Source organism: Heteronotia binoei, chromosome 14 (genome assembly GCF_032191835.1).
Source record: "Heteronotia binoei isolate CCM8104 ecotype False Entrance Well chromosome 14, APGP_CSIRO_Hbin_v1, whole genome shotgun sequence".
In the NCBI taxonomy this organism is placed as follows: Eukaryota; Metazoa; Chordata; class Lepidosauria; order Squamata; family Gekkonidae; genus Heteronotia; species Heteronotia binoei.
This window is the reverse complement of record NC_083236.1, coordinates 15,701,450-15,713,791: the sequence shown is the minus strand read 5'-3', so window position 1 is coordinate 15,713,791 and position 12,342 is coordinate 15,701,450. Positions and strand designations below refer to the sequence as shown.

The following is a 12,342-nucleotide window of genomic DNA, read 5'->3' as shown; positions in this document are numbered from 1 at the left end:
GGTTAATCCTGTGATGAAGAGAGACCAGCCTTACTTCTACCAGATGCCACTGGAAGAGAGACAAGATACCTCGTGCTACTATTATTGAAGACAGCACTGTCACGAACTCACCAGTTCAGTTAAGAAAAGGATTTGTCGCACAAGTGGCAAATTGAACCATTTTGCTTCCATCTGAAGGACACAAAGACAAACAGCCTTTGGACTCACACACAGAAGGATCAATGTTTTGTTGGTGAGAAAGGAAACCTAGTACACAAATCAACCGGGAAAGCAAAGAGACATTGAAAAGGGAGACAAGAAGCTGAAGTTTTGAGGTTAGGGTGAGGATTGCCCAACTGGCTATTTGCTGAAATTGCAAGGATTTCTGAAAAGGAATGGAACAGAGACTCCAAAAGGAAGCAGAAAGTGAGCGCACACAAGTATATTGCCATGTGTTTAAAGTTACTGGCTAGCCAGAACTGTATCACCCAGACCAAAAAAAAATTGCCCTCTAACTACTAAAGAATATCTTGAGAGTCAGAACAATCTGCTATTTACAGGGAGGTATGGGTCACCCAGAAGAAGGAAGGGACAGCGGACCAGGAATGAGAGGCCTTAGAAATCACAACCTGGTGCTTAAGAAAATACCAGTTAAATACGAATCATACTTCTAAGTCAAGGAAAATGATCAAGTTTGACAACTGACATAATTTTCTGGGACACCAGTTGTGGCAGTGGGAAAGTGAAGATGTGTAGAGGTAACAAAACTTATTATAAAATTTGTCTTATACATTGTGATAACAACCAAGACGAGGCAAACCAGGGAGATGGCAGCCAAAGAGATCACCAGATACATAGCCAAGCTGCCATCTTCTTCATATCCTTCAGGACTGATACTGAGAATATTCATTTAAGCTTTTGAAAACCCATCCACTGAAATATAATCAAATCATCATCAGCTGCCTGGAGAGGCTGCGAGTGTGTTTGACTAGAATAATTAATCCCATTCAGTGGCCTCCTGTTCACACTCCTTTCTGTGCTTTGTGTGGTTTTAATAGGAATGTTTGGACCAGGACCCACAGCCATCACAAGTAAGCAGCCTCGATTGACTTTTAAACCAATCGTTGCAGGGTGGTGTACAGTTTGGGAAGGAGGGAGTATTATTATTTTCATGCCAGGTGACTTAAAAACAACCGCCATCGATCGTCTTCATTAGAACTTTGAAATCTTTCATTATCTTCTCCGACTTCACAGACTGGGTAATAAAGAGGTGCTAGACTTACAATTATTGGGAATACTAGAGATTTCCAGGTCATTACCGACCTTCCTAGATAGGAAAGACTAATCACCAGCATTTAGATATTTCCCCAGTATATGCCTTTTAGACAATGATTCCTGGAACCCACCAATTAATCATTGTCATTTAAGGTCTGCATTACGAGTGACGTTTCTGAAAATGTGACCGCTAAATCCTCGCCAATGTATCCAACATATTTCTCTGTGTTCAAAAGACTTTAGGTAATACTAGGTAGCAAGAAGAAAAGAGCCTTGTTTCACTTTCAAGACCGCCGGATGAATCTTGTGCCAGTGCAAAGACTGGCATAAGCTTTCTTAGTAATGACTGTTTCTAACAGGAAGGGAAGAACAGACCTTGCAAAGTTGAAGACTTTGCTGTTAACGCCGCACATGGAACTTTGTCATTATCATCCTCAACATCCACAAAGACCCAAGACAGCCACAAAGACACTTTTCATCTGTTCCTCTGACAAGAATATAATTAATTTCTTTCTCATAATCAATGATGACCTCCAAACACAGATTTCCCAGCTTTGATTTAATTAAAAAAAAAAGCAGATGGAATAAGTAAGCTATCTGTGCATTTGAACCAAAGTAAATATTTCCTGTTTACACCAGGGACCAGACTATCCTGGGTGTATAGGTAGGTTGGATTGGTTTGCATACATGTTGGAAGCACTGCCATTCATAATCCACTATTCATATTTATTACATATTGCACAGTTTGAATAGGTGTGCAAGCAGAGACTGAAGCCTGCAGTAAGCAAAGATCAGTATGAAGATTTTCATACTACTTTTAAGAACATATTCGAGACAATTGCTTAGCGTTTCTGGAAACTGGCTGACTTCTGAAGGGTAACTCTCCTCCCTAGCCCTGGTTTCTGATCTTTCGGTACCTTAGCAAGACACGCCTTGCTTTCCACACCAAATAGTGAACTATCACTCCAGACATTAACAGCAAGAAAAAACATTTCTGCAAATGTAAGGTTGCTTTACATGTAAAGTTGCTTACCTTTAGTGCCACAAATTAGCATGCCTGCAATTAATCAGATCTTCATTAACAGCCAAATGTTAAGGATGTAGTGTTTCCCACCATATAACTGGGATGATAATTGTATCCTTACCTCGCTCATGACTTGTCCTTCTGCTGCATAATTAGGAACTTCTTGGGAAGTCGATGAAATCCTTGGATTCTGCTGGGACTGAGCAGGCTCCACAGAAAAAACAGGAAAGAAAGGCCTGAGAAACCTGAACTCACTGTTCAGGGACCCACCAGCTAAGCACACCTCATAGTTGTAAGCCCGGGAAAGAGATCCAGCATCAGCATCTCCATAGTTCTCTGGGAAATTTGGTCCCACTGGGAAATTCAGGGCAGAGCTCTCTATGAACTTTCTCCTTTTATGAATCTTGATGGCAACAAACACCAACATAGACACCAGGAAAATGAATGAGATGACAACTAAGCAAATGACCAGATACATGGTCAGAGTACGGTCTTCCTGCTCTACCACTTCATCCTTTGGAATATCCACCATTTTCATATAAGGGTCAGAAAAGCCATCCACTAGCAGAATGCTTAGTGTTGCAGAGGTGGACTGGGGAGGATGCCCATTATCTCTGACTCCAATGATGAGCTTCTGTTTGAAGCTGTCTCGTTTGTGAATTGGCCTCATGGTTTTCACTTCTCCATTCTGGGCCCCCACACTGAACAGACCTGGTTCTGTGGCCTTCAGGAGCTCATAGGAAAGCCAAGAGTTCTGACCAGAATCTCTGTCCACTGCCACCACCTTGGTGACCAGGTAGCCAGCCTCCGCCCCCCTGGGAACCAGGTCATTGGATGCAGAAGAGCCATTCTGAAGAGGGTAGAGGATGAATGGGGTGTTATCATTTTCATCCATGATGACAACTCGGACCATAACTTGGGAACTCAGGGGAGGAGAACCATGGTCCACGGCTCTCACAGTGAAGTTGAAATCTTTCACCTGCTCATAGTCCAGAGATCGGATGGCATAGAGATTCCCAGTTTCAGAGTTGACAGAGACATAAGAGGACACAGGTTGACCACTGACCTTCCCAGGCAAAAGAGAATAGCTCACTTTGGCATTTTTCTCTGTGTCCGGGTCCTTGGCTTGGACCAGACCTATCAGCAGACCTGGAATATTGTTCTCCCATAATTGCATTTCATACGTTGACTTCTCAAATACTGGAGCATTGTCATTGACATCTGAGATTTGGACATTAATTATTCTTGTTGAAGTGAGCCTGGGAGAGCCCCAATCTGTGGCTGTGATGGTGATGTTGTACTCAGAGGCTATTTCCCTGTCCATGGCCTGCTTGGTAACCAGCTGATAATATTTATTCACAGATGCTTTCAACAGAAAGGGCAACATTGCCTCAGTGGTACAGGAAATCCTTCCATTCTCTCCAGAGTCCTCATCTGTGACACGGAAAAGGGCCACAACAGTATCTAGCGGAGAATCTTCTGATAAGGGGCTAGTGAGGGATGTGAGGGACACTTCTGGAGCATTGTCATTCATGTCCTCAACCTCCACTATGACTTTGCAGTAAGCAGAGAGCCCCCCTCCATCCGTAGCTTTGATGCTTATCTCATAACTTCTCTCCTCTTCATAATCAATGGTTCCTGCAGCAGTAAGTACCCCAGTTTGTTTGTTTAAACTGAATGCTTTGAGCACATTTTCTGGTACCTGACTGAAGGAATAAGTGATGTCCCCATAGGAACCAAAATCCCTGTCAGTTGCTTCCACTTTTGTCACAAGTGTCTCTCTGAGAGCATTTTCCTTCATTTTTATTTTGTATACAGAATCAAGAAACTGTGGGAAATTATCATTGGTATCCAGAATATGAATGACAATATTTGCTGTGCCTGTTCTCCTTGGGGTCCCTCCGTCAACAGCTGACAAGATCAGGAAAAGCTGTGCGACTTCTTCACGATCTAATGGTTTCTGTAATACTAACTCTGCATACTTGCTACCATCACTGTGACTTTGTACAGCCAACCTAAAGTTTTCATTAGGACTAAGTGTGTAATTCTGAACAGCATTTTCTCCTTTGTCTAAATCCTGAGCTTTCTCCAAAGGGAATCTGGTATTTGTTGGTACCTGTTCAGGTATTTCCAAAAGGAATTCTTTTTTCGAGAATTGTGGGGAATTATCATTCACATCCTCTATTTCAACTTCAATTCTGAACACTTGCCATGGATTTTCCAGCACAATCTCTGAGTGTAAGACGCAAGGATCTTTCTGACTACACAGTGCCTCTCGATCTATTTTGTCCTTTAATAAGACATTCCCAGAGTAAGGATCCAGCTGGAAATATTGCTTGGTGCCTTCGGAAATGAGCTGGGCCCCACGAGCAGAGAATTCCTTTACATCCATTTTCAAATTCTTCAGTACATTTGCCACCAGAGACCCACTTTTCCTTTCCTCAGGCACTGAATAGTGGATGGACTCACATATTGCCCCACACATGCAGAAATAGAAGAAAAAAGACCAACCTTGTCTGTTGTAATGTATTTCCATTGTATCAGCCTCCTTTCAGGCACATCTAATGCAAAGCACAGTTTCTCATAAAGTTATTCCTGGAATTGACTTCTTGCTTGGTTCTAAGGTAAATCTTCTTTTCTCTGCGTTTGGTTTGTTAGTGGCTGCTGTACATTTTGATCCTGAAATTTACTTCAAATAAGGAGCAGCCTCCTTAATATCTGAGATTTCTTTGTTTAATGGCTGCAGATTTCCAGGAAAGCACTACCGCCTTCATTTTGTGCCTTGTATTGTGCAATGGCGCCACCTTGTGCTTGAAATAAGATATAACTTCCATATTCTTTATCAATTGTCCATGATTAAATAGCATTCATAGCATGAAGACAGAAACAGGATACAGGATGATCTTCACAGGTGGAGAAACTGGGCTAAAATCAATAAAATGAATTCCAACAGGGATAAATGTAAAGTTCTGCATTTAGGTAGAAAACATCCAATGCATGGTTATAGGATGAGGGAGACTTGTCTTAGCAGTAGTATGTTTGAAAAGGATCTAGGGGACTTAGTAGACCATATGCTGAACATGAGTCAACAGTGTGATGTGATGGCTAAAAAGGCAAAAGCAATTTCGGGCTGTATCAACAGAAGTATAGTGACCAGATCATGTGAAGTGATGGTTTCGCTTTACTTTGCTCTGGTAAGACCTCATCTGAAGTATTGTGTTCAGTTTTGGACACCACACTTTAAGAAGGACATAGACAAGCTGAAACGGGTCCAGAGTAGGGCGGTGAAGATGGTGAGGGGTCTGGAGACCAAGTCCTATGAAGAAAGGTTGAAGGTGCTGGGCATGTTTAGCCTGGAGAGGAGGTGGCTGAGAGGTGATATGATCACCATCTTCAAGTACTTGAAGGATCATATAAAAGATAGTGTGGAATTGTTTTCTGTGGCCCTAGAACCAATGAGTTGAAATTAAATCAAAAGAGTTTCCGGCGCAACATTAAGAAGAACTTCCTGACTGTTAGAGCGGTCCCTCAGTGGAACAGGCTTGCTCAGGAGGTGATGGGCTCTCCTTCCTTGGAGGTTTTTAAACAGAGGCTAGATGGCCATCTGACAGCAATGAGGATCCTGTGAATTTAGGGAGAAGTATTTGTGAGTTTCCTGCATTGTGCAGGTGGTTGGACTAGATGACCCTGGGGGTCCCTTCCAACTCTATGATTCTATGAATATCCAATCATTGCAATATTTAGTGATTTATTTTCCCAAATTATATATGTTTCTATATGAAGATGCTTGGGATGCCTCAAGCACTGTGAATGTAAAAATGTAAAATGTTTCCCCATAAATTGGAACTGAAAAATAAGGAATACATACAATGAAAGGTACTCTTGATTATTTCAAAGATCTTGATCTCTATATAAATCTGTTTATATATTGAAATTATATGTTAGCTAGACATCTGAAATATCCTAATAATTTTCCCATAATAGTTTCTGGATCAGCATTTCAAATCACATACTAAATAAGACTTCAACTGAAAGATAGGAGGTATACGGGTTTGTTTTTATTATCTTAGCTGAAGGCTATAGCTATTATCACAGTTACTTGCCTGGATCTAAAGAGCTGGTTAAGTTGATCAAAAAAATTTGCCCTAACAATTGATTTCTTTATTTTTTGCTTTGAATGGCAGATTTCCCACACCACATTTCAAAAGTCCCTTCAATTTTAGTTGCGTTTTCTAGTAATGTACTGTTGTTGTTGAACTTTAAAACAACAGAGAAAAAACAGCCTCGCTTTCATGAAACAAGTTTAATTTTTTTTTTAATTTATGCATCATATATAAATTAGACAAATGTCCAGTTAAAAGCAGTTATTCGGATAAAAATCACCTCCCCACTTCAAGACACCCAAATAGGCCATCGCATTATCTCCAATGAACAGTAAACGGTGCTGCCAGGCTGCGCTATGACTCAATAACAGAGAATTTGCTTGACATACAGAAGGTCTCTGGTTCAATCCCTGGCATTCCCAGTTCAAGGGATCAGATAAGAGGCCATGTAAAAAACCTGGGTCTGAAATGCGAGCTAGACAGCTGCTACCAGTCTGTGCACACACAGTACTGTTGTTGATCGATCATTGGTGTGATTCAGTATAAGGCAACTTCCTGTGCCCCTATGACTCTTCCTGCCTTCTTCTTCCTGCTGCTGACTATTGTTGTGCTCCTCCCACATAACTATCTGCTCCTAAGAGCTTGTGGATTTATCCACACAAGATGGGAGCAACGTGACAGCTCTTCCAGTGGCAGGAAAGGATGGTAAGATACAAGCCCTGAGAGATATCTTTAATCATTAACACACAGAAATCTGGATAACAAAAACACACAATTTAATGCAAAATTTACAATTCCACAAAGCATCAAGGCCTTTAGAACTTACTTCAGGCAAGAAGAAAAATTGGGGTTATCTTACCCTTTTACCCAAGATGAATGTAATATCTGGGTTTCGTACCCAAATAAACTAACATTTTATTCTGCAATACATTTGTTTTTTGCCAAGAATATAATTGTTTCCTTCAATGATGAGTAGGTGTGGGTGTGTTTATGGTCTTCTTTGTATGCAGTAAAACTGAAGCTATTTTTCTGGAGCAGACTGTAGTTCTGTCTCTGCCTTGGTACATCTGCGGCTCCAAGACTCAGAAACAGATCTACCCTAAGACTAGCAAGCAAAGAAGGAAAAACCGATCACTTCTCCTGGCATTGTGGCCTTTATCTAATTTGCCATAGAAAGTTTTAAAATGGCTTCTTGGAGGAGATCTGGGAAAATGTCAATCTTCAGATTCCAGAATGTAAAGTACCCACGAGAACATGCCTCTGACAAAATTTTCCTCTTTCTTCATTTAACTTGGAGTTTTATTACAATGTCATGGGGATTTTTCCCTTTGGATTGTGAATGTTCAACGTTTGCCCAGAGGATTCAACTTGGCGGATCGCACTGGCCACCACTAGCAGGTGTGGCCAAACTATGGGTCACAGAAGGATCAATGTTTTCATGGTAAGGAAGGCAGCCTGGTATGTAAACCAACTGGGAAAGCAAAGAGACATTGAAAAGGGAGACAAGAAGCTGAAGTTTTGGGGTTAGGGTGGATATGCCCCACCCTAACCCCATGTGCTGGGATTGCAGGGATTTCTGAAAAGGAATGGAACAAAAACTCCAGGAGAAACATGAAGCAAACATACAGAAGCATTTTGTCATGAGTTTAAAGTTACTGACTAGCAAGAATTTTATTGCCCAGATTTTTTCTTTTTTTGCCCTCTACCTACAAAAAATACCTTGAGAGCCAGAAGAAATCCTGTGATTTATGGGGAAGCATGGGACCCTTGGAAGCAGGCGGGGAAATCAGGAACGAGAGGCCGGAGAAATAAGAACTCGGTGTTTAAGGAATTACTGGTTAAGGGATATCAGTTCTGGCAGTATGAAAGTGAAGAGATGTAGTGATAAAACTTCTTCTAAAGCCATTTTTATGCATGTTGATAAGAGCCAATACAATGTCAATCAGAAGGCCTGCAACCAAAGGGATACAGAGTCCGGGTGCCACCTTCTTCATTTCTTTCAGGCCTAACTCTGAGAATATTCATAAAAGGAACTGAAAAGCCATCCACTGAAGTGTAATCATCATCATTACACTGCCGGTCTGGTGAGGATGGCAAGTGTATTTGACTAGAATAATTAATCTCTGTTTGATTTACAGACAAATCTGGTGCTAGTGCAAAGATTGATATAAGCTTACTTATTAATAGATTTTTTTTAATTGGAAGGAAAGAATAGGACCCATGGGAGACTTTGCTGTTAACACTGCATAAGGAACTTTGTTATTAACATCCTGAACTTCCACAAGGACCCTACAATGCCACAAAGACACAAACGTCATTATTGGGTTCTTTCTAATAATCAGTTATGACCCAGCTTCTGTTCAACTGAAACAGGCACTGCTGGAATAAGTAAGCATTTGAACAAAAGTATAAATTGCCACCTTGTGCTGGTGACCAAACTATCCTGGGGTAGGGTATAGTATAATAATATAATAATATAAATTTTATTTATATCCCGCCCTCCCCGCCTAGGCAGGCTCAGGGCGGCTGGATTGGATTAATTTTCATAAAATCTGGGAGCATTGCCATTCATTTCCACTATCCATGGTTATTAAATACGTGTGTTCAAGTGCACCTGAAGGCTGCAATAAGCAAAGATCAGCAAAACGCGTTAAACACTACTTTTAAGAACATATTCAAGAAAAGTGTGTAATGTTTCTGGAAACTGGCTGACTTAACAACTCTCCCTGTTCCTGGATTCAAATCATTCAGTACCTTAACAAGACAAGCTTTGCTTTCCATTACAGCTGAAACAAGAAACTATCACACCAGACGCTGACAGCAAGGAAAAATGAAGAGATAACTCCCAAGTGGCTTTTCTGTACACATAAGGTCACTGATTACCACAGTCCCTCATATAGGAAAGTCTGATTTCAATTGATAAGGTTTTCATAGATGGTCAAATATTATGGATGTAAGTTCATCCCGCTATATGACTGGAATGACAGTTCTATTCTTACCTCACTCATGATTTGCTCTTCTGCTGCATGACTTGAAATATCCTGGGAACCGGGTGCAATCCTTTGAACTCCTTGGGACTGAGCAGGCTTCATAGAAAACACAGGGAAGAGAGGCCGCAGAAACCTGAACTCGCTGTTCAGAGATCCACCAGCTAAGCACACCTCATAGTTGTAAGCCCGGGAAAGGGATCCAGCATCAGCAGCTCCACAGTTCTCTGGGAAATCTGGTCCCACTGGGAAATTCAGGGCAGAGCTCTCTATGAACTTCCTCCTTTTATGAACCTTGAGGGCAACAAACACCACCACAAAAACCAGGAAAATGAAAGATATGGCAGCCAAGCATATGACCAGATACATAGTCAAGGTATGGTCTTTCTCCTCCACCACTTCCTCCTTTGGGATATCCACCATTTTCATATAAGGCTCAGAAAAGCCATCCACTAGCAGAATGCTTAGTGTTGCAGAGGTGGACTGGGCTGGGTGCCCATTGTCTCTGACTCCAATGATAAGTTTCTGTTTGAAGGTGTCTCGTTTATTAATGGGCCTCATGGTTTTCACTTCTCCATTCTGGGCCCCCACACTGAACAGAGCTGGTTCTGTGGCCTTCAGCAGCTCATAAGAAAGCCAAGAGTTCTGACCAGAATCTCTGTCCACTGCCACCACCTTGGTGACCAGGTAGCCAGCCTCCGCCCCCCTGGGAACCAGGTCATTGGATGGGGAAGAGCCATTCTGAAGAGGGTAGAGGATGAATGGAGTGTTATCATTTTCATCCATGATAACAACTCGGACAATAACTTGGGAGCTCAAGGGAGGAGAACCACTGTCCACAGCCCTCACAGTCACTAGGAAATCTTTTATCTGTTCATAATCAAGAGATTGGATAGCATAGAGATTCCCAGTTTCAGAGTTGATGGAGATGTAAGAGGACATATGATGATCATTGATCTTCCCAGGCAAAAGAGAGTATGTCACTTTGGCATTCCACTCTGTGTCCGGATCATCAGCATGTACCAATCCTAGAAAAAGGCCTGGAATATTGTTTTCTCGTAATTGCATTTCATATGTTGACTTCTCAAATAATGGAGCGTTGTCATTAACATCTGAGATCAGAACATTGATAATTCTTGTTGCCGTAAGCCTGGGAGAGCCCCAGTCTGTGGCTGTGATGGTGATGTTGTATTCAGAGTCCGTTTCTCGATCTAAGGTTCGGTGGGTCACCAGCTGGTAATAATTGTTTGCAGTCACTTTCAACATGAATGGTAAGTTTGCCTCATTGTTGCAGGCAGTTCTGCCATTATCTCCAGAGTCTTGGTCTGTGATACGGAAGAGGGCCACCACTGTATCCAGGGGAGAATCTTCTGATAATGGACTGGTGAGGGATGTGAGCGTCACCTCTGGGGCATTGTCATTCATGTCCTCAACCTCCACAATAACTTTGCAGTAATCAGAGAGCCCCCCTCCATCCATAGCTTTGATGCTTATCTCATAGTTTCTCTCATCTTCGTAATCAATGGTTCCTGTAACAGTAAGTTCCCCAGTCTGTTTGTTTAGACTGAATGCTTTGAGCACAGTTTCTGGCACCTGGCTGAAGGAATAAGTGATGTCCCCATAGGAACCAAGATCCTTGTCAGTCGCTTCCACTTTTGTCACAAGTGTGTCTCTGAGGGCATTTTCCTTCAGTTTTATTTTGTACACAGAATCACTAAACTGAGGGAAATTATCATTGGCGTCCAGAACATGAATGACAATATTTACTGTGCCTGTTCTCGTTGGTATCCCTCCGTCAACAGCCGACAATATTAGGAAAAGACGTGATTCCTCTTCGTGGTCTAACTGTTTCTGCAATACTAATTGTACAGATTTGCTACCATCACTGCGATTTTGCACATCTACCTGGAAATGTTCATTAGGACTAAGCGTGTAGTTCTGGACAGCATTTTCACCTTTGTCTGCATCTTTGGCTTTCTCTAAAGGGAATCGCGTATTTGCTGGCATGTGCTCAGGTATTTCAAAAAACAATTCCTTTTTAGAGAAATGGGGGGAATTGTCATTCACATCCTCTATTTCAACTTCAATTCTGTGCACTTGCAATGGTTTTTCCAGCACAACCTCTGAGACTAAGACACAAGGGTCCTTCTGACCACACAGGGCTTCTCGGTCAATTCTATCCTGTAATATCACATTCCCAGTGTGAGGATCCAGCTGGAAATATTGTTTGGTGCCTTCAGAAACCAGCTGGGCCCTGCGATCAGAGAGCTCCTTTGCATCCATTTTCAAATCCTTTAGCACATTTGCCACCAGAGACCCACTTTTCCTTTCCTCGTGCACTGAATAGTAGAAGGAGTCACATATTGCCCCACACATGCAAAGACAGAAGAAAAAAGACCAACCTTGTCTGTTGCTGGAAAATATTTCCATTGTCTCAGCCTCCTACATTCATCTGATGCACTGGATGGTTCTTTGTAAAGTAGCTGCTGTAACAGGCCTTGTATGCTTCCAGAGTAGATATGTAATTTTTCCTGGATTTGTTTTGGAAATTGATTCAGTGGCTTCCCCCCCCTGAAATTTCTGACGAGTTGCTTGTAAGCAAGATCCGTTGCATTTGTCTTTGAGATTCCTTTGTCTAATGGCTGCAGATTTCTAGATGAGCAGTTTCCCCATTATAATCTGTTCTGTGTTGTGCAATGGCACCACCTTCTGTTAGATCTGTGATATGGCCCACTTGCTTTATAAAGTGTGAAATGAAATATATAGCAACTTTCCCCGTATTTTTGCATACAGACATTTCCATAGGAACACACACTTCCCTTTGACACACATCAAGAACAAACTGCATATGTGAGTTAACAGACACTAGTAACTATCTATATGTTGTTCTGCTATATATGTCTCATGCTTTGTTACTCCAAGTAAATTTTATTTTGCTTTGCTATATCTGGACATAAAATGCTGAGTGGTATCC

General features: G+C 41.7%; 2 protein-coding genes across 2 annotated transcripts in view; both read right to left on the bottom strand.

The window, feature by feature from the left end:
* Nucleotides 1-4,928, bottom strand: part of LOC132582157 (protocadherin beta-16-like) — a 214,724-nt gene extending 209,796 nt beyond the window's left edge. The window contains exon 1 of the mRNA XM_060253646.1: nucleotides 2,400-4,928. Coding sequence (XP_060109629.1) covers nucleotides 2,400-4,814 — 2,415 coding nt within the window. The 5' untranslated portion in view covers nucleotides 4,815-4,928. The remainder of the gene's footprint in view (nucleotides 1-2,399) is intronic.
* A 2,816-nt stretch (nucleotides 4,929-7,744) lies between these two features.
* Nucleotides 7,745-11,806, bottom strand: LOC132582256 (protocadherin beta-16-like). Its single transcript, XM_060253795.1, has 2 exons — nucleotides 9,381-11,806; nucleotides 7,745-7,852 (listed from the first exon to the last, which is right to left on the bottom strand). Exons 1-2 carry the CDS (start codon nucleotides 11,796-11,798, stop codon nucleotides 7,745-7,747), a joined length of 2,526 nt encoding a protein of 841 aa, XP_060109778.1. The 5' UTR covers nucleotides 11,799-11,806.
* Between the last annotated feature and the right edge of the window lie 536 nt (nucleotides 11,807-12,342).

Coding starts and splice junctions, on each gene's coding strand:
- LOC132582256 (XM_060253795.1), bottom strand. CDS start 11,798: ATGGAAATATTTTCCAGCAACAGACAAGGTTGGTCTTTTTTCTTCTGT. Junction 7,853..9,380: donor AAGAGCAAATCATGAGTGAG/GTAAGAATAGAA, acceptor TTGCTTTCCCAG/TTGGTTTACATACCAGGCTG.